Source organism: Oncorhynchus clarkii, chromosome 20, assembly GCF_045791955.1.
Source record: "Oncorhynchus clarkii lewisi isolate Uvic-CL-2024 chromosome 20, UVic_Ocla_1.0, whole genome shotgun sequence".
In the NCBI taxonomy this organism is placed as follows: Eukaryota; Metazoa; Chordata; class Actinopteri; order Salmoniformes; family Salmonidae; genus Oncorhynchus; species Oncorhynchus clarkii.
The window spans coordinates 3,032,196-3,052,573 of NC_092166.1; the positions used below are offsets into that span (position 1 = coordinate 3,032,196).

General features: G+C 43.3%; 2 protein-coding genes across 6 annotated transcripts in view; both read left to right on the forward strand.

Annotated features, from left to right (window-relative positions):
• The first annotated feature begins 288 nt into the window (after positions 1-288).
• Positions 289-9,316, forward strand: LOC139375781 (transcription factor BTF3 homolog 4-like). Of its 4 annotated transcripts, XR_011627848.1 has the most exons (8): positions 564-676; positions 1,320-1,381; positions 3,873-3,986; positions 4,370-4,571; positions 5,997-6,062; positions 7,081-8,527; positions 8,563-8,597; positions 8,633-9,316. XR_011627848.1 is itself a non-coding variant. In XM_071117624.1 (6 exons), exons 2-6 carry the CDS (start codon positions 1,328-1,330, stop codon positions 7,125-7,127), a joined length of 483 nt encoding a protein of 160 aa, XP_070973725.1. In that variant the 5' UTR covers positions 289-676; positions 1,320-1,327; the 3' UTR covers positions 7,128-9,316. The 4 variants fall into 4 exon arrangements, 1 of the variants encoding a protein (XP_070973725.1); XR_011627846.1 differs by having other exon boundaries at positions 537-676; positions 7,081-8,982; positions 9,088-9,316; XR_011627847.1 differs by having other exon boundaries at positions 7,081-8,597.
• An 8,858-nt stretch (positions 9,317-18,174) lies between these two features.
• Positions 18,175-20,378, forward strand: part of LOC139375791 (zinc finger FYVE domain-containing protein 9-like) — a 46,427-nt gene continuing 44,223 nt past the window's right edge. Inside the window, exon 1 of one of the 2 annotated variants that reach the window (XM_071117654.1) lies at positions 18,175-18,396. The gene's annotated coding sequence lies outside the window, so the exon portion shown is untranslated. Of the gene's footprint in view, positions 18,397-19,227; positions 19,458-20,378 lie in introns of those variants that run through there. The other variant, XM_071117653.1, reaches the window with a different exon arrangement.

Below are 20,378 nucleotides of genomic sequence, written 5' to 3' on the forward strand. Positions count from 1 at the left end.
CATTTTTGTTGTGAGAAAACCACCAGTAGAGTTAAATGCGATGGATACCCATTTAACTTGTATTTTTTTATTCGGTTCATGGTTATTTAACCGCCAAAAGCTATTTCTAATGTGCAGGTTGTCATCACACACATACTATAGTCTGGAGCAACAAGTCAATTTGATCACCAATTAAAACAAATCTCTGGTGGGAAAATGCACGACTTTATGCGGATTTTAGAATGTCGCCAATTGGGTGGAAACCTGGTTATTCGTGCAACAACAACACAAATACACGTGATATGAACCACAACAAGACGAAAGCACTAATTTCTCCATATACAACATTGGCACAAACGGTCGATTTCTCTTCAGAAACACATTGCAGGCAACTGTAGTACAAATGGCGTTCGTGTTGTGCCTATAAATCTGTATGTGTTTAAAGTGATCCAGCTAATACATTAAATCAATCAATTAAAATCTCATCTGCTGAAAATGACACACGCAACCAAAACGACACTGCCTGAAATTCACCCAACACTCGTGAGAAAAGACACGTGGTGAGATTCGCCATCAGCGCCAACCGCGTGCTCTCTCTTGCTGTGAGCCACTTCCTGTTCTGCTGTGAACCCGTGTGGAAGAAGGTGTTGTGGCTTTAGGACTGATCAATCAAATTACTGACTCTCTCTTTACACAGGTAAATTCTTTATTTTGTTTTGTTTTTAACAACTAGAGCTAAGGACTACGGTATAAACGACAGAACAAACAAAAGACCACAGCCCTAAAACAGTATCCGGTGTTTTCGGTTTGCTTTGAGCAACCTAGCCTACTGTGTTTACAATGCTAGCTGGTGAACAGTATCCACGTTGTCTTACTTAGCTATGGCTTTATGCAGTAACATTTAGATAACTAGCTACCTCGTCAGGAATATGAAATGGTTAACTGACTAAATGACAGCTAGATAGTAAACGTGAGCTACATTTTTATGGCTAGCGTTAGATCATGTCATTAACAAAGCTATTTAACTAGCTAACTATTCATCTGTGTGTGTTTTGGCTGACGGGCAGTATTTATTTTTTAATAGTCAGTCCTTAGGAATGTAACACCTGATGATTGCAGTGTTTTCCAGACAATGAAAAATGTGTTCTCTAGTAAACTAGAGAACTCAACTGGTGTCTAGTTTATAGCTAGGTCCATTAACAGCTTCCACGGTGGTTCGGGATAAACCTGAAGCTGATTACATTCATCCAGTGGGCTTGTGTTTTTTTTATTTTATTTGTCATTTGTTAATTCATGAGAATATTGTGTGACGACAACTCATCCACGTTCCTCTTTTCCAGATAAAGCCATGAACCAAGAGAAACTAGCCAAACTTCAGGCCCAAGTCCGGATAGGTGGAAAGGTAACTACTATCATCTCTACTGTTAAAATCTACATTTTTGTTATGACACAGGCATGACTAAATTGTAGTCCCTTCCATATCTGGGAATGCGCAGGGTTGAAGGCAGCAGTTGAGTAGCTTAACTGCCTGTCTGTTTGGTTGAAAGGCATTAGACTTGCAACTGGCAGTCGTGTTTCCCCCTGAGCACATTACTCCTATTATGAGCAGATGCTTTGGCCTGGCTGTGGGGCCCATGGCTTTGTCTCTTACTGTTTGGTAAGGGCCTCGTTGTGTCTCCTCTCCACAGCTAGATGGCACTATTGGTGTGGCCTAAATTTAACACCTACCAAATGTGTGTTGATTTTTGTCATTGGCGGCTAAGGCGCTGACTAGACCAGGCACGTATGTACGCAATCGTGCACGTGTTGGTTTTTGTCCACCCACGTCAGACGTGATCAGGACACACATGTTGAAATATCAAAACAAACTCTTAACCAGCAATATTAATTTGGGGACAGGTAGAAAAGCATTAAACATCTATGGGATTTAGCTAGTTAGCTTGCACTTTCTAGCTAATTTGTCCTTTTTAACTAGCTTGCTGTTGCTAGCTAATTTGTCCTTTTTAACTAGCTTGCTGTTGCTAGCTAATTTGTCCTGGGATATAAACATTGGGTTGTTATTTTACCTGAAATGCACAAGGTCCTCTTCTCCGACAGTCAATCCACAAATGAAAGGGGAAACCTAATCTTTTTCTAGTCATCTCTCCTCCTTCCAGGCTTCTACTTCAGTCTTTATGTGGGGGTCGACAACCAACTTTAAGGTGCATCGCTACCAACTGGACTGGCGTGTGAACCTCAGTTTGTTTTTCAATCACCCGCGTGGGTAATTTGCTCCTAAAAACTAATTAGGAGTTGGGAAAGGAGGGACTTGCAGCACGCGAACCGTCACAAATAGAAACGAGTTCTGTTTTAGTGCCTGGCTACGCAGACGCTCGTGAGCAGTGTGATGCAGTGATTGAATAATGTGTTTCGCAACACTCGCGGACGCGACGTGAGCGGTGTGGTCAGCATGTTAGGTGTGTTTCAGCAGCCACGTTGGCGGGTGGTCAGGGCACCACGGTGTAAGTATTTCACTCGTATTTGTGAATACAAGTAGTGAAGTATGATCACATTTTATAGTAACATAAATGCTTCAGTAGCTGTTTTTAAAGTATCTCTGCCATTTTTTTCCCCCTTCTATAGCTGGTAAATTAATTGCACAAAGTCAAAGAACTACAAATCCGTATTTAACCTTGTATTTAACAAGGCAAGTCAGTTAAGAACAAATTCTTAATTGCAATGACGGCCTAGGATATAGCCTATACCACCTCACGCTGAATTACTGCTTGGCTGTGGGCACCAGAAAACCTGAGTGAAAGATTGTGGCTGGTACAATCTGAGTGAATGGGGACAAAGTTGTAATCTGCCCGACAGTCGCTGGTAGGGCCTAAAATGTACTTTTTTGTTCCGACTGTTGGCATATCACTAACATTGATTACTTTACTTTAAGTTGGACTTGTACATCCATTGTACTGGCTTGAGATGGTTAATAAGTATTTGGGTGAAGACCAAATACTTGATATGTTACCCTGGGTGCTGAGACCAAACCAATGTGCAGGAGATTCCATCTGTTGCATTCAAAGAGGTTCTGATATGACGTTTCATCCGTCACCTCCATTCCTATTCATGGTTCACACTACGGTTCACAAGCAAGTCTCTTCTTATTGGTGTCCTTTAGTAGTGGTTTCTTTGCAGCAATTGGACCAGGAAGGCCTGATTCACACAGTCTCCTCTGAACAGTTGATGTTGAGATGTGTCTGTTACTTGAACTCTGAAGCATTTATTTGGGCTGCAATTTCTGAGGCTGGTAACTCTAATGAACGGACAAGTTGCAGCAGAGGTAACTCTGGGTCTTCCATAGCAAAGCTGTCGTCAAGGCAAAGGGTGGCTACTTTAAAGAATCTCAAATATATAAAATATATGTTTTGAATTTACACTTCATTTAACACTATTTCATAGTTTTGATGTCTTCAGTAGTATTCTACAAAGTAGGAAATAGTCGAAGTAAAGGGAAAAACCCTAGAATGAGTTGGTGTATAATCTTTCGACTGGTCCTGTGTATATATTTTGTTTTCTACCAAACCTACCACCCTTTCCTTAATTGGAATAAACTAATGAACAATAACACTTAGGCTTCTACTTCCAGCATATACATACTATATATATTTTTTACGGACATGAGTATTGTAAAATGTATTGTTCTATTTGCCAAATATTCTAACTGACGTTTTCTAAAGGCCTGATCCCTTCTATTCGTTTATACAGATTGTAAATACATTTTTCTTTGTTTGTTGCTAAAAAATAATTATATTATTGACTATTTCAAATCACCCAGTTATCTGCAGTTCGTTCCAGGTAAATGTTATTACTTCGTCCCACTGGAATAAAAAACGTGTTGACGCTGTTGTCCTCAGGGAACAGCTCGCAGGAAGAAGAAGGTGGTTCACAGAACCGCAACAGCCGACGACAAAAAACTCCAGAGCTCCTTGAAGAAACTGGCAGTGAACAACATCGCTGGGATTGAGGAGGCAAGTCATTACAATATTTATTTATTTTTTAAAAGCACTGAGCATGTCAACTAAATCAACTCTTAGCCAAATGTAGATCTGAAAGTCTCCGGAATAGGGTCAACAACCGCGTGTTCTCTGAAATGATTAGATAGGTAGACGGCTTGTCCTGTGACAATCTACGGTCAAATATCGCTGACACCTTTTTTTTCTTCTCAATCCAATCTGGGCCCTGTTCAGTTGCCATAGAAATTCCTCTAATAGAGCTGACGTGGATGGTTCTTCTTCATGTCAGAAAAGCACGATTTGTTCTTCGTGGCATATTTCTATCTGAACGTTCTGGAAACATTGTCGTGCTGAATGTACAGCTTTGCTAAACCCCCTGTCTCTATCCCCCCCACCAGGTGAACATGATAAAGTACGATGGCACGGTGATCCACTTCAACAACCCCAAGGTGCAGGCCTCTCTGTCCGCCAACACGTTTGCCATCACAGGCCACGCAGAGAACAAACAGCTGACAGAGATGCTCCCGGGCATCCTCAGCCAGCTGGGGGCAGACAGCTTCACCAGCCTTCGCAAACTGGCAGAGCAGTTCCCACGCCAAGGTGGGTGTAGTGGGCTCACTGCATTAGGAATGTATTCAAGACCACTTGGTTTTCTCTACGTTTTGATAAGTTTACAGACCGTTTCTTTTTCCCCTCATGAATTTACACAAAATACCCCATAATGAGAAAGCAAAAACATGTTTTTTAGAAATTGTAGTTTAGTTGTTAAAATAAATAATCAGAAATATAACATTTTACGTAAGTGTTCAGACCCTTTACTCAGGACTTTGTTGAAGCACCTTTGGCAGCGATTACAGCCTTGAGTCTTCTTGGGTATGACGCTACAAGCTTGTCACCCCTGTATTTGGGGAGTTTCTCATTCTTCTCTGCAGATCTTCTCAAGCTCTGTCAGGTTGGATGGGATGCATCACTACACAGCTATTTTCAGGTCTCTCCAGAGATGTTCGATCGGGTTCCAGCTCTGGCTGGGCCACTCACTGACTTTCAGAGACTTGTCCCGAAGCTACTCTTGCGTTGTCTTGGCTGAGTCCTTAGAGTTGTTGTCCTGTTGGACGGTGAACCCCCCCCCCCCCCCCAACAGTCTGAGGTCCTGAGCGCTCTGATGCAGGTTTTCATCAAGGATCTCTCTGTACTTCGCTCAGTTCATCTTTCCCTCGATCCTGACTAGTCTCCCAGAGAAACATCCCCACTGCATGATGCTGCCACCGCCATGCTTCACCGTAGGGATGGTGCCAGGTTTCCTCCAGACATGATGCTCATGATGCTTGGCATTCAGGCCAAAGAGTTCAATCTTGGTTTCATCAGACCAGAGAATCTTGTTTCTCGTGGGCAGAGTCCTTTAGGTGCCTTTTGGCAAAGTCCAAGCGGGCTGTCATGTGCCTTTTTACCGAGGAGTGGTTTCCGTCTGGCCACTCTATCATAAAGGCCTGATTTTGGGGGGGTGCTGCAGAGATGGTTGTCCTTCTGGAACATTCTCCCATCTACAGAGGAGCTCTGTCAGTGACCATCAGGTTATTGGTCACCTCCCTGGAGTGCTGCAGAGATGGTCCTCATTCTCATTGGAAAGGGGCTGATATTTCAGTATTATTTTGCAAACATTTCTAAACCTGTTTTCGCTTTGTCATTATGGGATATTGTGATGTCATTTTGGGATATTGTTTGTAGTTTGAGGAGTACAAATAATGATTTAATCAATTTTAGAATTGGGCTGTAACGAAACAAAATGTGAGAAAAGTCAAGGGCTCTGAATACTTCCCGAATGCCCTGCAGTTACGCGGCCTCACGCCGTCCCCTGGGCAGTTAAGCGGCCTCACGCCGCCCCCCGGGCAGTTAAGCGGCCTCACGCCGTCCCCCGGGCAGTTAAGCGGCCTCACGCCGTCCCCCGGGGCAGTTAAGCGGCCTCACGCCTTGTTCAAGAATAAAATGTCTGATTTTACCCTCTTTTTTTCTCCTTCCTGATTGCAGTACTTGACAACAAAGCGATGTCGATCAGCAAACCAGAAGATATTGAAGAGGAGGACGATGTTCCAGGTATTGTTTCTCACGACACACGGCTTTGTTGTTAAAATGACGGCATCATGCTCTCTCTGGAGTGATTATGATGCTGGTAGAGGGGCAGAATGTTGGTCTTCCTGTTGGAAGTAGTGGCATCATGCTCTCTCTGGGGTGATTATGATGCTGGTAGAGGGGCAGAATGTTGGTCTTCCTGTTGGAAGTAGTGGCATCATGCTCTCTCTGGGGTGATTATGATGCTGGTAGAGGGGCAGAATGTTGGTCTTCCTGTTGGAAGTAGTGGCATCATGCTCTCTCTGGGGTGATTATGATGCTGGTAGAGGGGCAGAATGTTGGTCTTCCTGTTGGAAGTAGTGGCATCATGCTCTCTCTGGGGTGATTATGATGCTGGTAGAGGGGCAGAATGTTGGTCTTCCTGTTGGAAGTAGTGGCATCATGCTCTCTCTGGAGTGATTATGATGCTGGTAGAGGGGCAGAATGTTGGTCTTCCTGTTGGAAGTAGTGGCATCATGCTCTCTCTGGGGTGATTATGATGCTGGTAGAGGGGCAGAATGTTGGTCTTCCTGTTGGAAGTAGTGGCATCATGCTCTCTCTGGGGTGATTATGATGCTGGTAGAGGGGCAGAATGTTGGTCTTCCTGTTGGAAGTAGTGGCATCATGCTCTCTCTGGGGTGATTATGATGCTGGTAGAGGGGCAGAATGTTGGTCTTCCTGTTGGAAGTAGCTTTGAATTAGAGTTTCTGCTAAATGACCTAATGGTACTTTCCTGAAGATTTACATGTATCTCTCTCTTTCCTCTCTCTTCTTTCCTCTCTCTTCTTTCCTCTCTCTTCTTTCCTCTCTCTTCTTTCCTCTCTCTTCTTTCCTCTCTCTTCTTTCCTCTCTCTTCTTTCCTCTCTCCTCTCTCCTCTCTCCTCTCTCCTCTCTCCTCTCTCCTCTCTCCTCTCTCCTCTCTCCTCTCTCCTCTCTCCTCTCTCCTCTCTCCTCTCTCCTCTCTCCTCTCTCCTCTCTCCTCTCTCCTCTCCCCTCTCCACAGATCTTGTGGAAAACTTTGATGAAGCGTCAAAGAATGAAGCCAACTAATGAATCCAACTTCAGGCCCTTTTTACCCAGTACCCTCTGCCCTTCCTCAGTACCATCTATTCAGAACCCACTGGGTACCCCCCCCCCCAATAACCCATCTTCTACCCAGTACACACCTCTCTATCGTGTGGACTCAAAGTGGGATCTATTCAGTAAGCTGTAGCATGACTTACAGAATCTATCATGGAGAACAGATGAGTGTCAGAGCAGTCACCATTCCTATTCTCTCACATGGCCTCAATACACCCCAGACCTCCTCTCTCTCTCTCTCATGGCCTCAATACACCCCAGACCTCCCCCTCTCTCTCATGGCCTCAATACACCCCAGACCTCCCCCTCTCTCTCATGGCCTCAATACACCCGAGACCTCCCCTCTCTCTCTCTCTCTCTCTCATGGCCTCAATACACCCCAGACCTCCCCTCTCTCTCTCTCTCTCTCATGGCCTCAATACACCCCAGACCTCCCCTCTCTCTCTCTCTCTCTCTCTCATGGCCTCAATACACCCCAGACCTCCCCTCTCTCTCTCACATGGCCTCAATACACCCCAGACCTCCCCTCTCTCTCTCACATGGCCTCAATACACCCCAGACCTCCCCTCTCTCTCTCATGGCCTCAATACACCCCAGACCTCCCCTCTCTCTCTCTCAATACACCCCAGACCTCCCCCTCTCTCTCTCTCAATACACCCCAGACCTCCCCCCTCTCTCTCATGGCCTCAATTCACCCCAGACCTCCCCCTCTCTCTCTCTCAATACACCCCAGACCTCCCCCCCTCTCTCTCTCAATACACCCCAGACCTCCCCCTCTCTCTCTCTCAATACACCCCAGACCTCACCCTCTCTCTCTCTCAATACACCCCAGACCTCCCCCTCTCTCAATACACCCCAGACCTCCCCTCTCTCTCTCTGCACAACTGCTGTTGAAGGAACAACATCGTCCAGTATTTTAGCCTCAAGACAAATCAAACTGGGGTTGTCCCAAATGGCTCCCTCTTCACTACTTTTAACCAGGCCCCATCAGGGATTTTAGTCAAAAGTAGTGTACAATGTAGTTGAGAATAGTTTACCATTTTGGTACGGCGCCAGTTTACCAACCAACCACCAATTGTAACACAGCAATCCATGTCTCGTATTTTAACAGGCGATCCTATTAATGTCTACATTCCCTGAATGACGAGGGCACCAAGTACTCCATCCAGAATGATCCCCTGTCTAGTACACTACGTTTTGATTAGAGCAAAGGGAGTATATCTATCAGACATGAAGGTGTAGGCCTTACTGTAGGGTGTCAACAGGTCCTGGTCTAGTCCTTACTGTAGGGTGTCAACAGGTCCCGGTCTAGGCCTTACTGTAGGCTGTCAACAGGTCCTGGTCTAGGCCTTACTGTAGGATGTCAACAGGTCCCGGTGTAGGTCTTACTGTAGGATGTCAACAGGTCCCGGTCTAGGCCTTACTGTAGGATGTCAACAGGTCCCGATGTAGGCCTTACTGTAGGATGTCAACAGGTCCCGGTGTAGGCCTTACTGTAGGATGTCAACAGGTCCAGGCCTAGGCCTTACTGTAGGGTGTCAACAGGTCCTGGTCTAGTCCTTACTGTAGGGTGTCAACAGGTCCCGGTCTAGGCCTTACTGTAGGGTGTCAACAGGTCCCGGTCTAGGCCTTACTGTAGGATGTCAACAGGTCCTGGTCTAGGCCTTACTGTAGGGTGTCAACAGGTCCTGGTCTAGGCCTTACTGTAGGATGTCAACAGGTCCTGGTCTAGGCCTTACTGTAGGGTGTCAACAGGTCCCGGTCTAGGCCTTACTGTAGGCTGTCAACAGGTCCTGGTCTAGGCCTTACTGTAGGATGTCAACAGGTCCCGGTGTAGGCCTTACTGTAGGATGTCAACAGGTCCCGGTGTAGGCCTTACTGTAGGATGTCAACAGGTCCCGGTGTAGGTCTTACTGTAGGATGTCAACAGGTCCCGGTCTAGGCCTTACTGTAGGATGTCAACAGGTCCCGGTGTAGGCCTTACTGTAGGATGTCAACAGGTCCCGGTCTAGGCCTTACTGTAGGATGTCAACAGGTCCTGGTGTAGGCCTTACTGTAGGATGTCAACAGGTCCCAGCCCTGCCAGACATCACTCGTCTTATACAAAAAAAATATATTTCTCCTGTTTATTAAAAACCAAATAAATCTGTGATCATGAATAGTTTGTTTGCTGTGTTTTTATTATGTGTGGGGATCTGCTTGTTTACGCTAACATTGAATGGTTCAGATACTGTGTGTTTGTCTGAAATGGCACCCTATTCCCTATATAGTGACCTGTAGGGAACCCTGGTCCACTGTGGGGCCCTATAGGGAATAGGTGCCATTTGGGATCTGCGTGTTTCTGTGTTCTTGCTTAAAGCGGCAATATGTAACTTTTTGGGGCGACCCTGACCAAATTCACATAGAAATGTGTGTTATAGATTTGCCATTCTCATTGAAAGCAAGTCTAAGAAGCGGTAGATCTGTCCTAAACTCGGCAGCAAAAGAAACGTCCCTTTTTCAGGACCCTGTCTTTCAAAGATAATTCATAAAAATCTAAATAACTTCACAGATCTTCATTGTAAAGGATTTAAACACTGTTTCCCATGCTTGTTCAATGAACCATAAACAATGAATGAACATGCACCTGTGGAACGGTCGTTAAGACACTAACAGCTTACAGGCGGTAGGCAATTAAGGTCACAGTTATGAAAGCTTAGGACACTAAAGAGGAATTTCTACTGACTCTGAAAAGATGCCCAGGGTCCCGGCACATCTGTGTGAATGTGCCTTAGGCATGCTGCAAGGAGGCATGAGGACTGCAGATGTGGCCAGGGCAATAAATTGCACCGCCTAAGACAGCGCTACAGGACGGACAGCTGATCGTCCTCGCAGTGGCAGACCACGTAACAACACCTGCACAGGGTCGGTACATCCGAACATCACACCTGCGGGACAGGTACAGGATGGCAACAACAACTGCCTGAGTTACACCAGGAACACACAATCCCTCCATCAGTGCTCAGACTGTCCGCAATAGGCTGAGAGAGGCTGGACTGAGGACTTTTAGGCCTGTTGTGAGACAGGTCCTCACCAGACATCACCGGCAACAACGTTACCTAGGGGCACAAACCCACCATCGCTGGACCAGACAGGACTGGCAAAAAGTGCTCTTCACTCGCGGTTTTGTCTCACCAAGGGTGATAGTCGGATTCGCGTTTATCGTTGAAGGAATGAGTGTTACACCGAGGCCTGTACTCTGGAGCGGGATTGAGGTGGAGGGTCACATCAGACTGAGATTGTCATTGCAGGCAATCTCAACGCTGTGCGTTACAGGGAAGACATCCTCCTCCCTCATGTGGTTCCCTTCCTGCAGGCTCATCCTGACATGACCCTCCAGCATGACAATGCCACCAGTCATACTGTTCATTCTGTAATGGATTTCCTGCAAGACAGGAATGTCAGTGTTCTGCCATTGCCAGTGAAGAGCCCGGATCTCAATCCCATTGAGCACGTCTGGGACCCGTTGGATCGGAGGGTGAGGGCTAGGGCCATTCCCCACAGAAATGTCTGGGAACTTGCAGGTGCCTTGGTGGAAGAGTGGGGTAACATCTCACAGCAAGAACTGTCAAATCTGGTGCAGTCCATGGGATGCACTTAATGCAGCTGGTGGCCACACCAGATACTGACTGTTACTGTTGATTTTGACCCCCCTTTGTTCAGGGACACATTATTCCATTTCTGTTAGTCACATGTCTGTGGAACTTGTTCAGTTTATGTCTCAGTTGTTGAATCTTATGTTCATACAAATATTTACACATGTTAAGTTTGCTGAAAATAAGCACAGTTGACAGTGAGAGGATGTTTATTGTTTGCCGAGTTTGTGTGATATTTCTTTGCTCCTCGTTTAAGTTTAGTTTTTGCGTCTTTTACTTTGGGATTTGTACAGCAACTTCAAACAGCTGAAAAATACAATATTTTAGTTGATTGAACAGACAATGATTCTCCACTCCACATTTCTAATTTTGTCACAAACTGAAAATAAGTATTAGAATTTTAGCAACTTGGAAATGGTGGAGTGATTGCACTTTTTTAAACTTTTTTTTGTATTAAAAATATAGTTTAAAGTTACAAGTCCAGAGCCTCAATGTGTGTCTTGAACTACGTTGGGAATGGTCTGTAACTTAACATGTGTGTATATAGGCTATTTTTTTCCTCAAAGTCCCACAGGATTGATCACATGGTTAAATAGTATATTTTAAAAGGAATTTAACATTGGCTATCGGTGACGTTTCATGGTCATGAACACGATGGGGAAGTCCCAGAAGGCACCATAGTCCCTATAGAGCGCACTACTTTTGACCAGCGTTTCCTATAGTATATAGGGAATAGGGTGTTATAGTAGTGCACTATATAGGGAATAGGGTGTGATTTCTGACTCGGACAAGGCATTGAGTTGCATTTCTTTATTTATTTCCCCTTTATTTAACCAGGTATTTATATATATAACCCTTTATTTAACCAGGTATTTATATATATAACCCTAACCCTTTATTTAACCAGGTATTTATATATATAACCCTTTATTTAACCAGGTATTTATATATATAACCCTAACCCTTTATTTAACCAGGTATTTATATATATAACCCTTTATTTAACCAGGTATTTATATATATAACCCTTTATTTAACCAGGTATTTATATATATAACCCTAACCCTTTATTTAACCAGGTATTTATATATATAACCCTTTATTTAACCAGGTATTTATATATATAACCCTTTATTTAACCAGGTATTTATATATATAACCCTAACCCTTTATTTAACCAGGTATTTATATATATAACCCTTTATTTAACCAGGTATTTATATAAATAACCCTTTATTTAACCAGGTATTTATATATATAACCCTTTATTTAACCAGGTATTTATATATATAACCCTTTATTTAACCAGGTATTTATATATATAACCCTTTATTTAACCAGGTATTTATATATATAACCCTTTATTTAACCAGGTATTTATATATATAACCCTTTATTTAACCAGGTATTTATATATATAACCCTTTATTTAACCAGGTATTTATATATATAACCCTTTATTTAACCAGGTATTTATATATATAACCCTTTATTTAACCAGATATTTATATATAACCCTTTATTTAACCAGGTATTTATATATATAACCCTTTATTTAACCAGGTATTTATATATATAACCCTTTATTTAACCAGGTATTTATATATATAACCCTTTATTTAACCAGGTATTTATATATATAACCCTAACCCTTTATTTAACCAGGTAGGCTAGTTGAGAACACCTTTATTTAACCAGGTAGGCTAGTTGAGAACACCTTTATTTAACCAGGTAGGCCAGTTGAGAACACCTTTATTTAACCAGGTAGGCTAGTTGAGAACACCTTTTATTTAACCAGGTAGGCCAGTTGAGAACACCTTTATTTAACCAGGTAGGCCAGTTGAGAACACCTTTATTTAACCAGGTAGGCCAGTTGAGAACACCTTTAGTTAACCAGGTAGGCCAGTTGAGAACACCTTTATTTAACCAGGTAGGCAAGTTGAGAACACCTTTATTTAACCAGGTAGGCCAGTTGAGAACACCTTTATTTAACCAGGTAGGCCAGTTGAGAACACCTTTATTTAACCAGGTAGGCCAGTTGAGAACACCTTTATTTAACCAGGTAGGCCAGTTGAGAACACCTTTATTTAACCAGGTAGGCCAGTTGAGAACACCTTTATTTAACCAGGTAGGCCAGTTGAGAACACCTTTATTTAACCAGGTAGGCTAGTTGAGAACACCTTTATTTAACCAGGTAGGCTAGTTGAGAACAAGTTCTCATTTGGGACCTGGACAAGATAAAGCAAAGCAGTTCGACACAAACACAAAGTTACACACAAACGTACAGTCAATAACATAAAATAAAATATATAATATATGTACAGTGTGTGCAAATGTAGAAGAGTAGGGAGGTAAAAGGCAATAAATTGGCCCTAGATGTGAAAATAATTACAATTTAGCATTAACACTGGAGTGATGGATGTGCAGATGATGATGTGCAAATAGAGATACTTGGGTGCAAAAGAGCAAGAGGATAAATAACAATATGGGGATGAGGTAGTTGGATGGGCTATTTACAGATGGGCTGTGTACAGGTACAGTGATCAGTAAGCTGCTCTGACAGCTGATGCTTAAAGTTAGAGAGGGGGATATGAGTCTCCAACTTCAGTGATTTTTGCAATTAGTTCCAGTCATTGGCAGCAGAGAACTGGAAGTGTTGGCTTTGGGGTTGACCTGTGAAATATACCTGCTGGAGCTCGTGCTACGGGGTGGGTGTTGCTATGGTGACCAGTGAAATATACCTGCTGGAGCTCGTGCTATGGGTGGGTTGCTATGGTGACCAGTGAAATATACCTGCTGGAGCTCGTGCTACGGGTGGGTGTTGCTATGGTGACCAGTGAAATATACCTGCTGGAGCTCGTGCTATGGGTGGGTGACCAGTGAGTTGAGATAAGGTGGAGCTTTACCTAGCAAAGACTTATAGATGACCTGGAGCCAGTGGGTTTGGCGACGGATATGTAGTGAGGGCCAGCCAACGAGAGCATACAGGTCGCAGTGGTGGGTAGTATATGGGGCTTTAGTGACAAAACGGATTACGCTGTGACAGACTACATTCAATTTGTGTAGTAGAGTGATCGGTAGGATGGTCAGTTTTACAAGGGTATGTTTGACGCCATGAGTGAAGGAGGCTTTGTTTGTGAAATAGGAAGCCGATTCTAGATTTAATTGTGGATTGGAGATGCTTAATGTGAGTCTGGAAGGAGAGATTACAGTCTAACCAGACACCTAGGTATTTGTAGTTGTCCACATATTCTAAGTCAGAACCGTCCAGAGTAGTGATGCTGGTCGGGCGGGAGTGTGCGGGCAGCGATCGGTTGAAGAGCAAGCACTTAGTTTAACAATACGATATAGGAATGAAAAGGCATCTTACAAGGTTATTAAATTAATGCTATTTTCGCTGAACGGTGGAGCTAATTGTAAAGGTGTACGGATCACAGGAGGCTGGTAAGGGGAGGATGGCTGGAATGGAACGGTATCAAACACATTTGAACCATGCATTTGATGTGCTTGATACCATTCCAGACATTACTAGACGCACATCCTCCACACTTTAGGTGTGCCACCAGCCGCCTGTGGTCTGCATACATACGTTTGGAAAAAACTAGGGAAAAAAGCAGAAATATCTATCATGAGACACCGTAGCAACAAGTACACAATGGTTTGAATTAATCCAAAAGAACCAAGGGGCCAGTGTTCCTGTCGAGGCACTGTTTCGGCTGCTCCTATAATTTTGCTGATGCCCAACCCAGAAATACAATTTCCATACACGGCCACATTGAAAGTCAGATAAGAAAATTCCTAGTAAAACGCTTTAGTTGTCACCTTTGTGCACAAAACATTCATTTGAAATATTCAAATAATTGTCACGAACGCCATTTTGTTATCACTCACAGGCAAAGATATTGGCTGTGTTCTCGTGCATCAAAACTGTGATGTTTCATGGGTAAATTGTGACCGGCTGACTGATCAACAAACAATATTGAGTAGTTATTAATGATGCAAGATGATTTGTAGATTAGTTAGTCTCGCCTTTAAAATCGGCCATTAAAAATGTTAGTGCTAGTGCGCATGTGATGTTGGTGAAAACATGTTTTTTTTTTAACAGTCTACGGTACAAAGAAATATATAACTAACCCAATATAGTTCATCTGTGTCGTTTACCGTGGGAACAAAGGAAGCATAGTGGGCAGAAAAAGCAAGGAAGTAGCCAAAGCCAAGCACGATCTAGCGTGATCCTATTGGTGCGTTGTTGCACATATTTGCATATTTCCGTTAGGGAACGCTTCCTATTTGAGGTGCGTATGTGCACAAACTCAATTAGACTTTGCACTCCTAAACAACGGAATAAAAAAGTATAATAAACTTAGTCCACTATGTTCGTAACAGATTCTACTTTTGGTATTTTTTATTTTTATTGATATCAGATGTTTCATCGATGAGAAAATTTGCATAACGTCTGCCCGTTTTCACCTAGTTCCATCCTCGCTCACTGCCCGTTAATGGACTTCCTCTCACTACCACGATTTCTATTATTATTTATTTTTTTTAAAATAAGAGTCCCCCTAGAAAGATAAATTTACGTACTTTTTATTTTAATATTGTAATTGGAATTACTCAATAGTCTACATAATTTAAATTGGTCTATTGGGCAGGGAAACGGGTTTAATTAAGTGACAGCCCCTCCATTCACTGCAATGCAAATACACTGCATATGAATTACATATTGGCTTGTAGAGAGAAAAAAAACTGCTCCAGTTGCCGATGTGAACGTGTGGTTGAGAGTACTCAGTAAGGTCTGTTGAATCTATATGGTGTTATTTCATGGGGGACTGAGGGAAAATAACCAGCAACACTATCCACACTCAACTCTTTCAAAAAAACGAATAATAATTGTTACTTGGCCCCTCCATTAGGGCAAGGCAAGAGTGCATGGAAGTCTAGTATGGGATGGTTGTTTATTACACGCTGGAAATAAACAGGGAAATATATATCTTTTTTAACTAAGTCTCACTCCATTCTCCTTTTCACCTCAGTTTTTCAAACTGATTTTCAGTACAAACAGTCAATTAATGTATTCTATTTGAATGAATATAACATGCAGGATTCCATTCATATGTCAAAGAAAGGCTGAGTAATCACCAACCATTCAGAACATAATTTGGTTCGTAGAGATCCGACACTCTTTGGGGGAAAAAAAGGGTTCCCAAAGGGTTGTATGGCTGTCCCCATAGAAGAACCCTTTTTTTGGTTCCAGGTTCCCTCTAAACTGCTCTCATGCTGCACAGTAGCCCCGGGACTGCCAAACAGCTCCTTTGGGACTGCCAAACAGCTCCTTTGGGACTGCCATGCAGCTCCTTTGGGACTGCCAAGCAGCTCCTTTGGGACTGCCAAACAGCTCCTTTGGGACTGCCAAGCAGCTCCTTTGGGACTGCCAAGCAGCTCCTTTGGGACTGCCAAGCAGCTCCTTTGGGACTGCCAAGCAGCTCCTTTGGGACTGCCAAGCAGCTCCTTTGGGACTGCCAAGCAGCTCCTTTGGGACTGCCATGCAGAAGAAATATGAGCCCACAGAGAGAAGCACAATATTGAACTTTCTAGAGTTTTCCCCTGTTAACGCAATCAACGTTTCCCCTTTACTGTGGCAATTCTGATCGAATCAATGCAACATACCAAAACAAACTATGTACAGTTGAAGTCAGAAGTTCACATAGACCTTAGCCAAATACATTTAAACTCCGTTTTTCGCAATTTAATCTGAGTAAAAAAATCCCTGTTTTAGGTCAGTTAGGATCACCACTTTATTTTAAGAATGTTTAATGTCCGAATAATAGTAGAGAGAGTGATTTCTTTCAACTTTTATTTCTTTCATCACATTCCCAGTGGGTCAGAAGTTTACATTCACTCAATTACGATTTGGTAGCATTTCCTTTAAATGGTTTAACTTGGGTCAAATGTTTCGGGTAGCCTTCCACAACCCATAACAACCCATAATAAATTGGGTGAATTTTGGCCCATTCCTCCTGACAGAGCTGGTGTAACTGAGTCAGGTTTGTAGGTCTCCTTTGCCACAACTTTGGAAGTATGCTTGGGGTCATTGTCAATTTGGAAGACCCATTTGCGACTAAGCTTTAACTTCCTGACTGATGTCTTAAGATGTTGCTTCAAAATATCCACATAATTTTCCTGCCTCATGAAGCCATCTATTTTGTGAAGTGCACCAGTCCCTCCTGCAGCAAAGCACCCTCACAACATGATGCTGCCACCCACGTGCTTCACAATTGGGATGGTGTTCTTCGGCTTGCAAGCCTCCCCCTTTTTCGTCCAAACATAACGATGTCATTATGGCCAAAACTATCTATTTTTGTTTCATCAGACCAGAGGACATTTCTCCAAAAAGTACGATCTTAGTCCCCAAGTGCAGTTACAAACCGGAGTCTGGCTTTTTTATGGCGGTTTTTGAGCGGTTTTCTTCCTTGCTGAGTGGCCTTTCAGGTTATGTTGATATAGGACTCGTTTTACTGTGGATATCGATACTTTTGTACCTGTTTCCTCCAGCATCTTCACAAGGTCATTTGCTGTTGTTCTGGGATTGATTTGCACTTTTCGCACCAAAGTACGTTCATCTCTAGGAGACAGAACACGTCTTCTTCCTGAGCGGTATGACGGCTGCATGGTCCCATGGTGTTTATACTTGCGTAATATTGTTTGTACAGATGAATGTGGTACCTTCAGGCGTTTGGAAATTGCTCCCAAGGATGAACCAGACTTATGGAGGTTTAAAAAAAAAAAACATTCTGAGGTCTTGGCTGATTTCTTTTGATTTTCCCATGATGTCAAGCAAAGAGGCACTGAGTTTGAAGGTAGGCCTTGAAATACATCCACAGGTACACCTCCAATTGACTCAAATTATGTCAATTAGCCAATCAGAAGCTTCTAAAAGCCATTCAATCATTTTCTGGAATTTTCCAAGCTGTTTAAAGGCACAGTCAACTTAGTGTATGTAAACTTCTGACTCACAGGAATTGTGATTCAATGAATTATAAGTGATATAATCTGTCTGTAAACAATTGTTGGAAAAATGACTTGTGTCATGCACAAAGTAGATGTCCTAACTGACTTGCCAAAACTATAGTTTGTTATCAAGAAATGTGGGGAGTGGTTAAAAAACGAGTTTTAATGACTCCAACCTAAGTGTATGTAAACTTCCGACTTCAACTGTATGAGATTGTGTTGTAGGCAGAACACATTGGAGTAGTGTTATATTGCATTGACGCAAAACCATCCCTTACGAGGCATAGGTATCCCTCACTACCAATCAGAACTGCAGTAGGCCTATATGCAAATGAACCATTGCATATATGTATCTGTGTCATTTACTTTGAACTGGACTGTGTTTTCGTGGTCGTGAGTAGATTAGCTTGTTTTGAGATCAAAGAGAGCTGCGTGTAGCCACGTGTGAACAGTTTGTTCATATCCTTTGCTAGTCAGCAAGTTATTAGCCCAGTTATATATATACACACACTTTGTACTCAGCAATAGGGGAGTGATTGCTTCCTTCAAGAGCACAAAACGTATACATTTCTAGACATCTTTGAAAAGCCAGTCAGGTAAAGAGCTTTTTTTCTTTCTAAAAGGGGCTAATGTTGTATTTTGAGATCGGCTTGAATCAACTATATAGCCAACAAGCAGAGGAAAGCGGAATAATAATGCTTTTTATTTGGTCAATTGTTTTCTTGCATCAAACAACACCATTTTCAGCCACCTCGTCTGTTGCACAAGTGGATAAACGGGTTAATGTCAAGCCCTGCATGTTTTTTCCCCCATAAGTCTCATGGAATGTTGGCCTATATTGAAAACCACACATTGGCTGCTACTGTAGGCTGATAGATATAACAGCTATTTCCATGTTAAAATGTTATGGGATGCATTTTCTCCATTGTTTTTAATGGTAGGCGAACGTTATAATCAAATAGCCACAGTAGCCTACTTGGCCACTGTTAAAACGAACTTAAAGCAGGTACAGCCTCAGTGTTCACAGTAAACGCGCACTGGAAGTTTCACAGAATTTTCACAACATCCAAGTTTACGCTCAGCAGACCTTACATTTGCTCAGTGCTGGAAAAAAAGAGCGAACATTGGTTCCAGGTCAAACTTTTGGGGGTTTCAGGTAGAACCCTTTGGGGTTCCATGTAAGGAAAAGGGTTCTACCTGGAACAGCAGAAATGTTATCTTATGGGGACAGCCGAAGAACCCCAAATTCCTTCTTGCATTTGCTTATAAACACAAATCGACACGGGTTAAAAATGGTTTATTTTGATTTAGTTATTCGCCTTGCAACGTGTTGAAATGTGGGCTTTTATTTTTTTAAGGTTTCTTCATTATCATTGGAAAGTGACGTCATTGTTAGTGCTGCTAGCGGAATAGTAGTGAGGCGACAGAGTGATTCCTGAGTGCTGACGTACAACTACTACTTTCCGTCTTCAGCTGTTCCAAGTCTGGCGACAACTGAACTGTATGTGGTGTGTTGACCTACACGGGGAGACTTGGAAAATACAACTGAAAGGCGATTGTTATTGGACCTGTGTGTGTGTGTGTGTGTGTGAGAGAGAATGACCGGTACAAACGGAAGGATTTCATGGCACTACGCGTGAAGATGGTAATTCCACCAGTGAGTATAGTAGTATCTAAATAGCTAATGCGGTCAGTTAGTTTTTCCATGTCATCTTAGCTCTGATGGTAGACCCAGGCACTACGGTCATTGCGCAGGGTTCTACTGGGTTCAGTGGTGTAGAATATTCATGGAGTTCTGGAACTCCTGCAGATTCTAAGACGGATATTCTGATGATTGTCTACTTTTAATTGCGTTCCGCTCATTGGTTGGTTGGCTTAGCCATACAAACAACATTAGCCAGCAAGCTAACTGACGGGAAATAGCGGTAACTCGTTTTGTCGCTGGGGGTGGACATTAGTTTCGGGTGTCAGCTTTTAGCCGTCATAACCGCAACGGGTCTATGACGATATGCCTGCAACAACACACCGGGTAGAAGTAGCTGCTAGTACCCTCGGCGCAACAACACACCGGGTAGAAGTAGCTGCTAGTACCCTCGGTGCAACAACACACCGGGTAGAAGTAGCTGCTAGTACCCTCGGCGCAACAACACACCGGGTAGAAGTAGCTGCTAGTACCCTCGGCGCAACAACACACCGGGTAGAAGTAGCTGCTAGTACCCTCGGCGCAACCACACACCGGGTAGAAGTAGCTGCTAGTACCCTCGGCGCAACCACACATCGGGTAGAAGTAGCTGCTAGTACCCTCGGCGCAACAACACACCGGGTAGAAGTAGCTGCTAGTACCCTCGGCGCAACAACACACCGGGTAGAAGTAGCTGCTAGTACCCTCGGCGCAACAACACACCGGGTAGAAGTAGCTGCTAGTACCCTCGGCGCAACAACACACCGGGTAGAAGTAGCTGCTAGTACCCTCGGCGCAACAACACACCGGGTAGAAGTAGCTGCTAGTACCCTCGCCGCGACAACACACCGGGTAGAAGTAGCTGCTAGTACCCTCGGCGCGACAACACACCGGGTA

What these genes read in the sequence shown, in the direction of transcription:
- LOC139375781 (XM_071117624.1), top strand. Translation starts at nt 1,328, where the DNA reads ATGAACCAAGAGAAACTAGCCAAACTTCAGGCCCAAGTCCGGATAGGT. An exon ending in ACATCGCTGGGATTGAGGAG is followed by an intron (nt 3,987 to 4,369) that starts GCAAGTCATTAC and finishes CCCCCCCACCAG; the next exon opens with GTGAACATGATAAAGTACGA. An exon ending in AGAGGAGGACGATGTTCCAG is followed by an intron (nt 6,063 to 7,080) that starts GTATTGTTTCTC and finishes CCCTCTCCACAG; the next exon opens with ATCTTGTGGAAAACTTTGAT.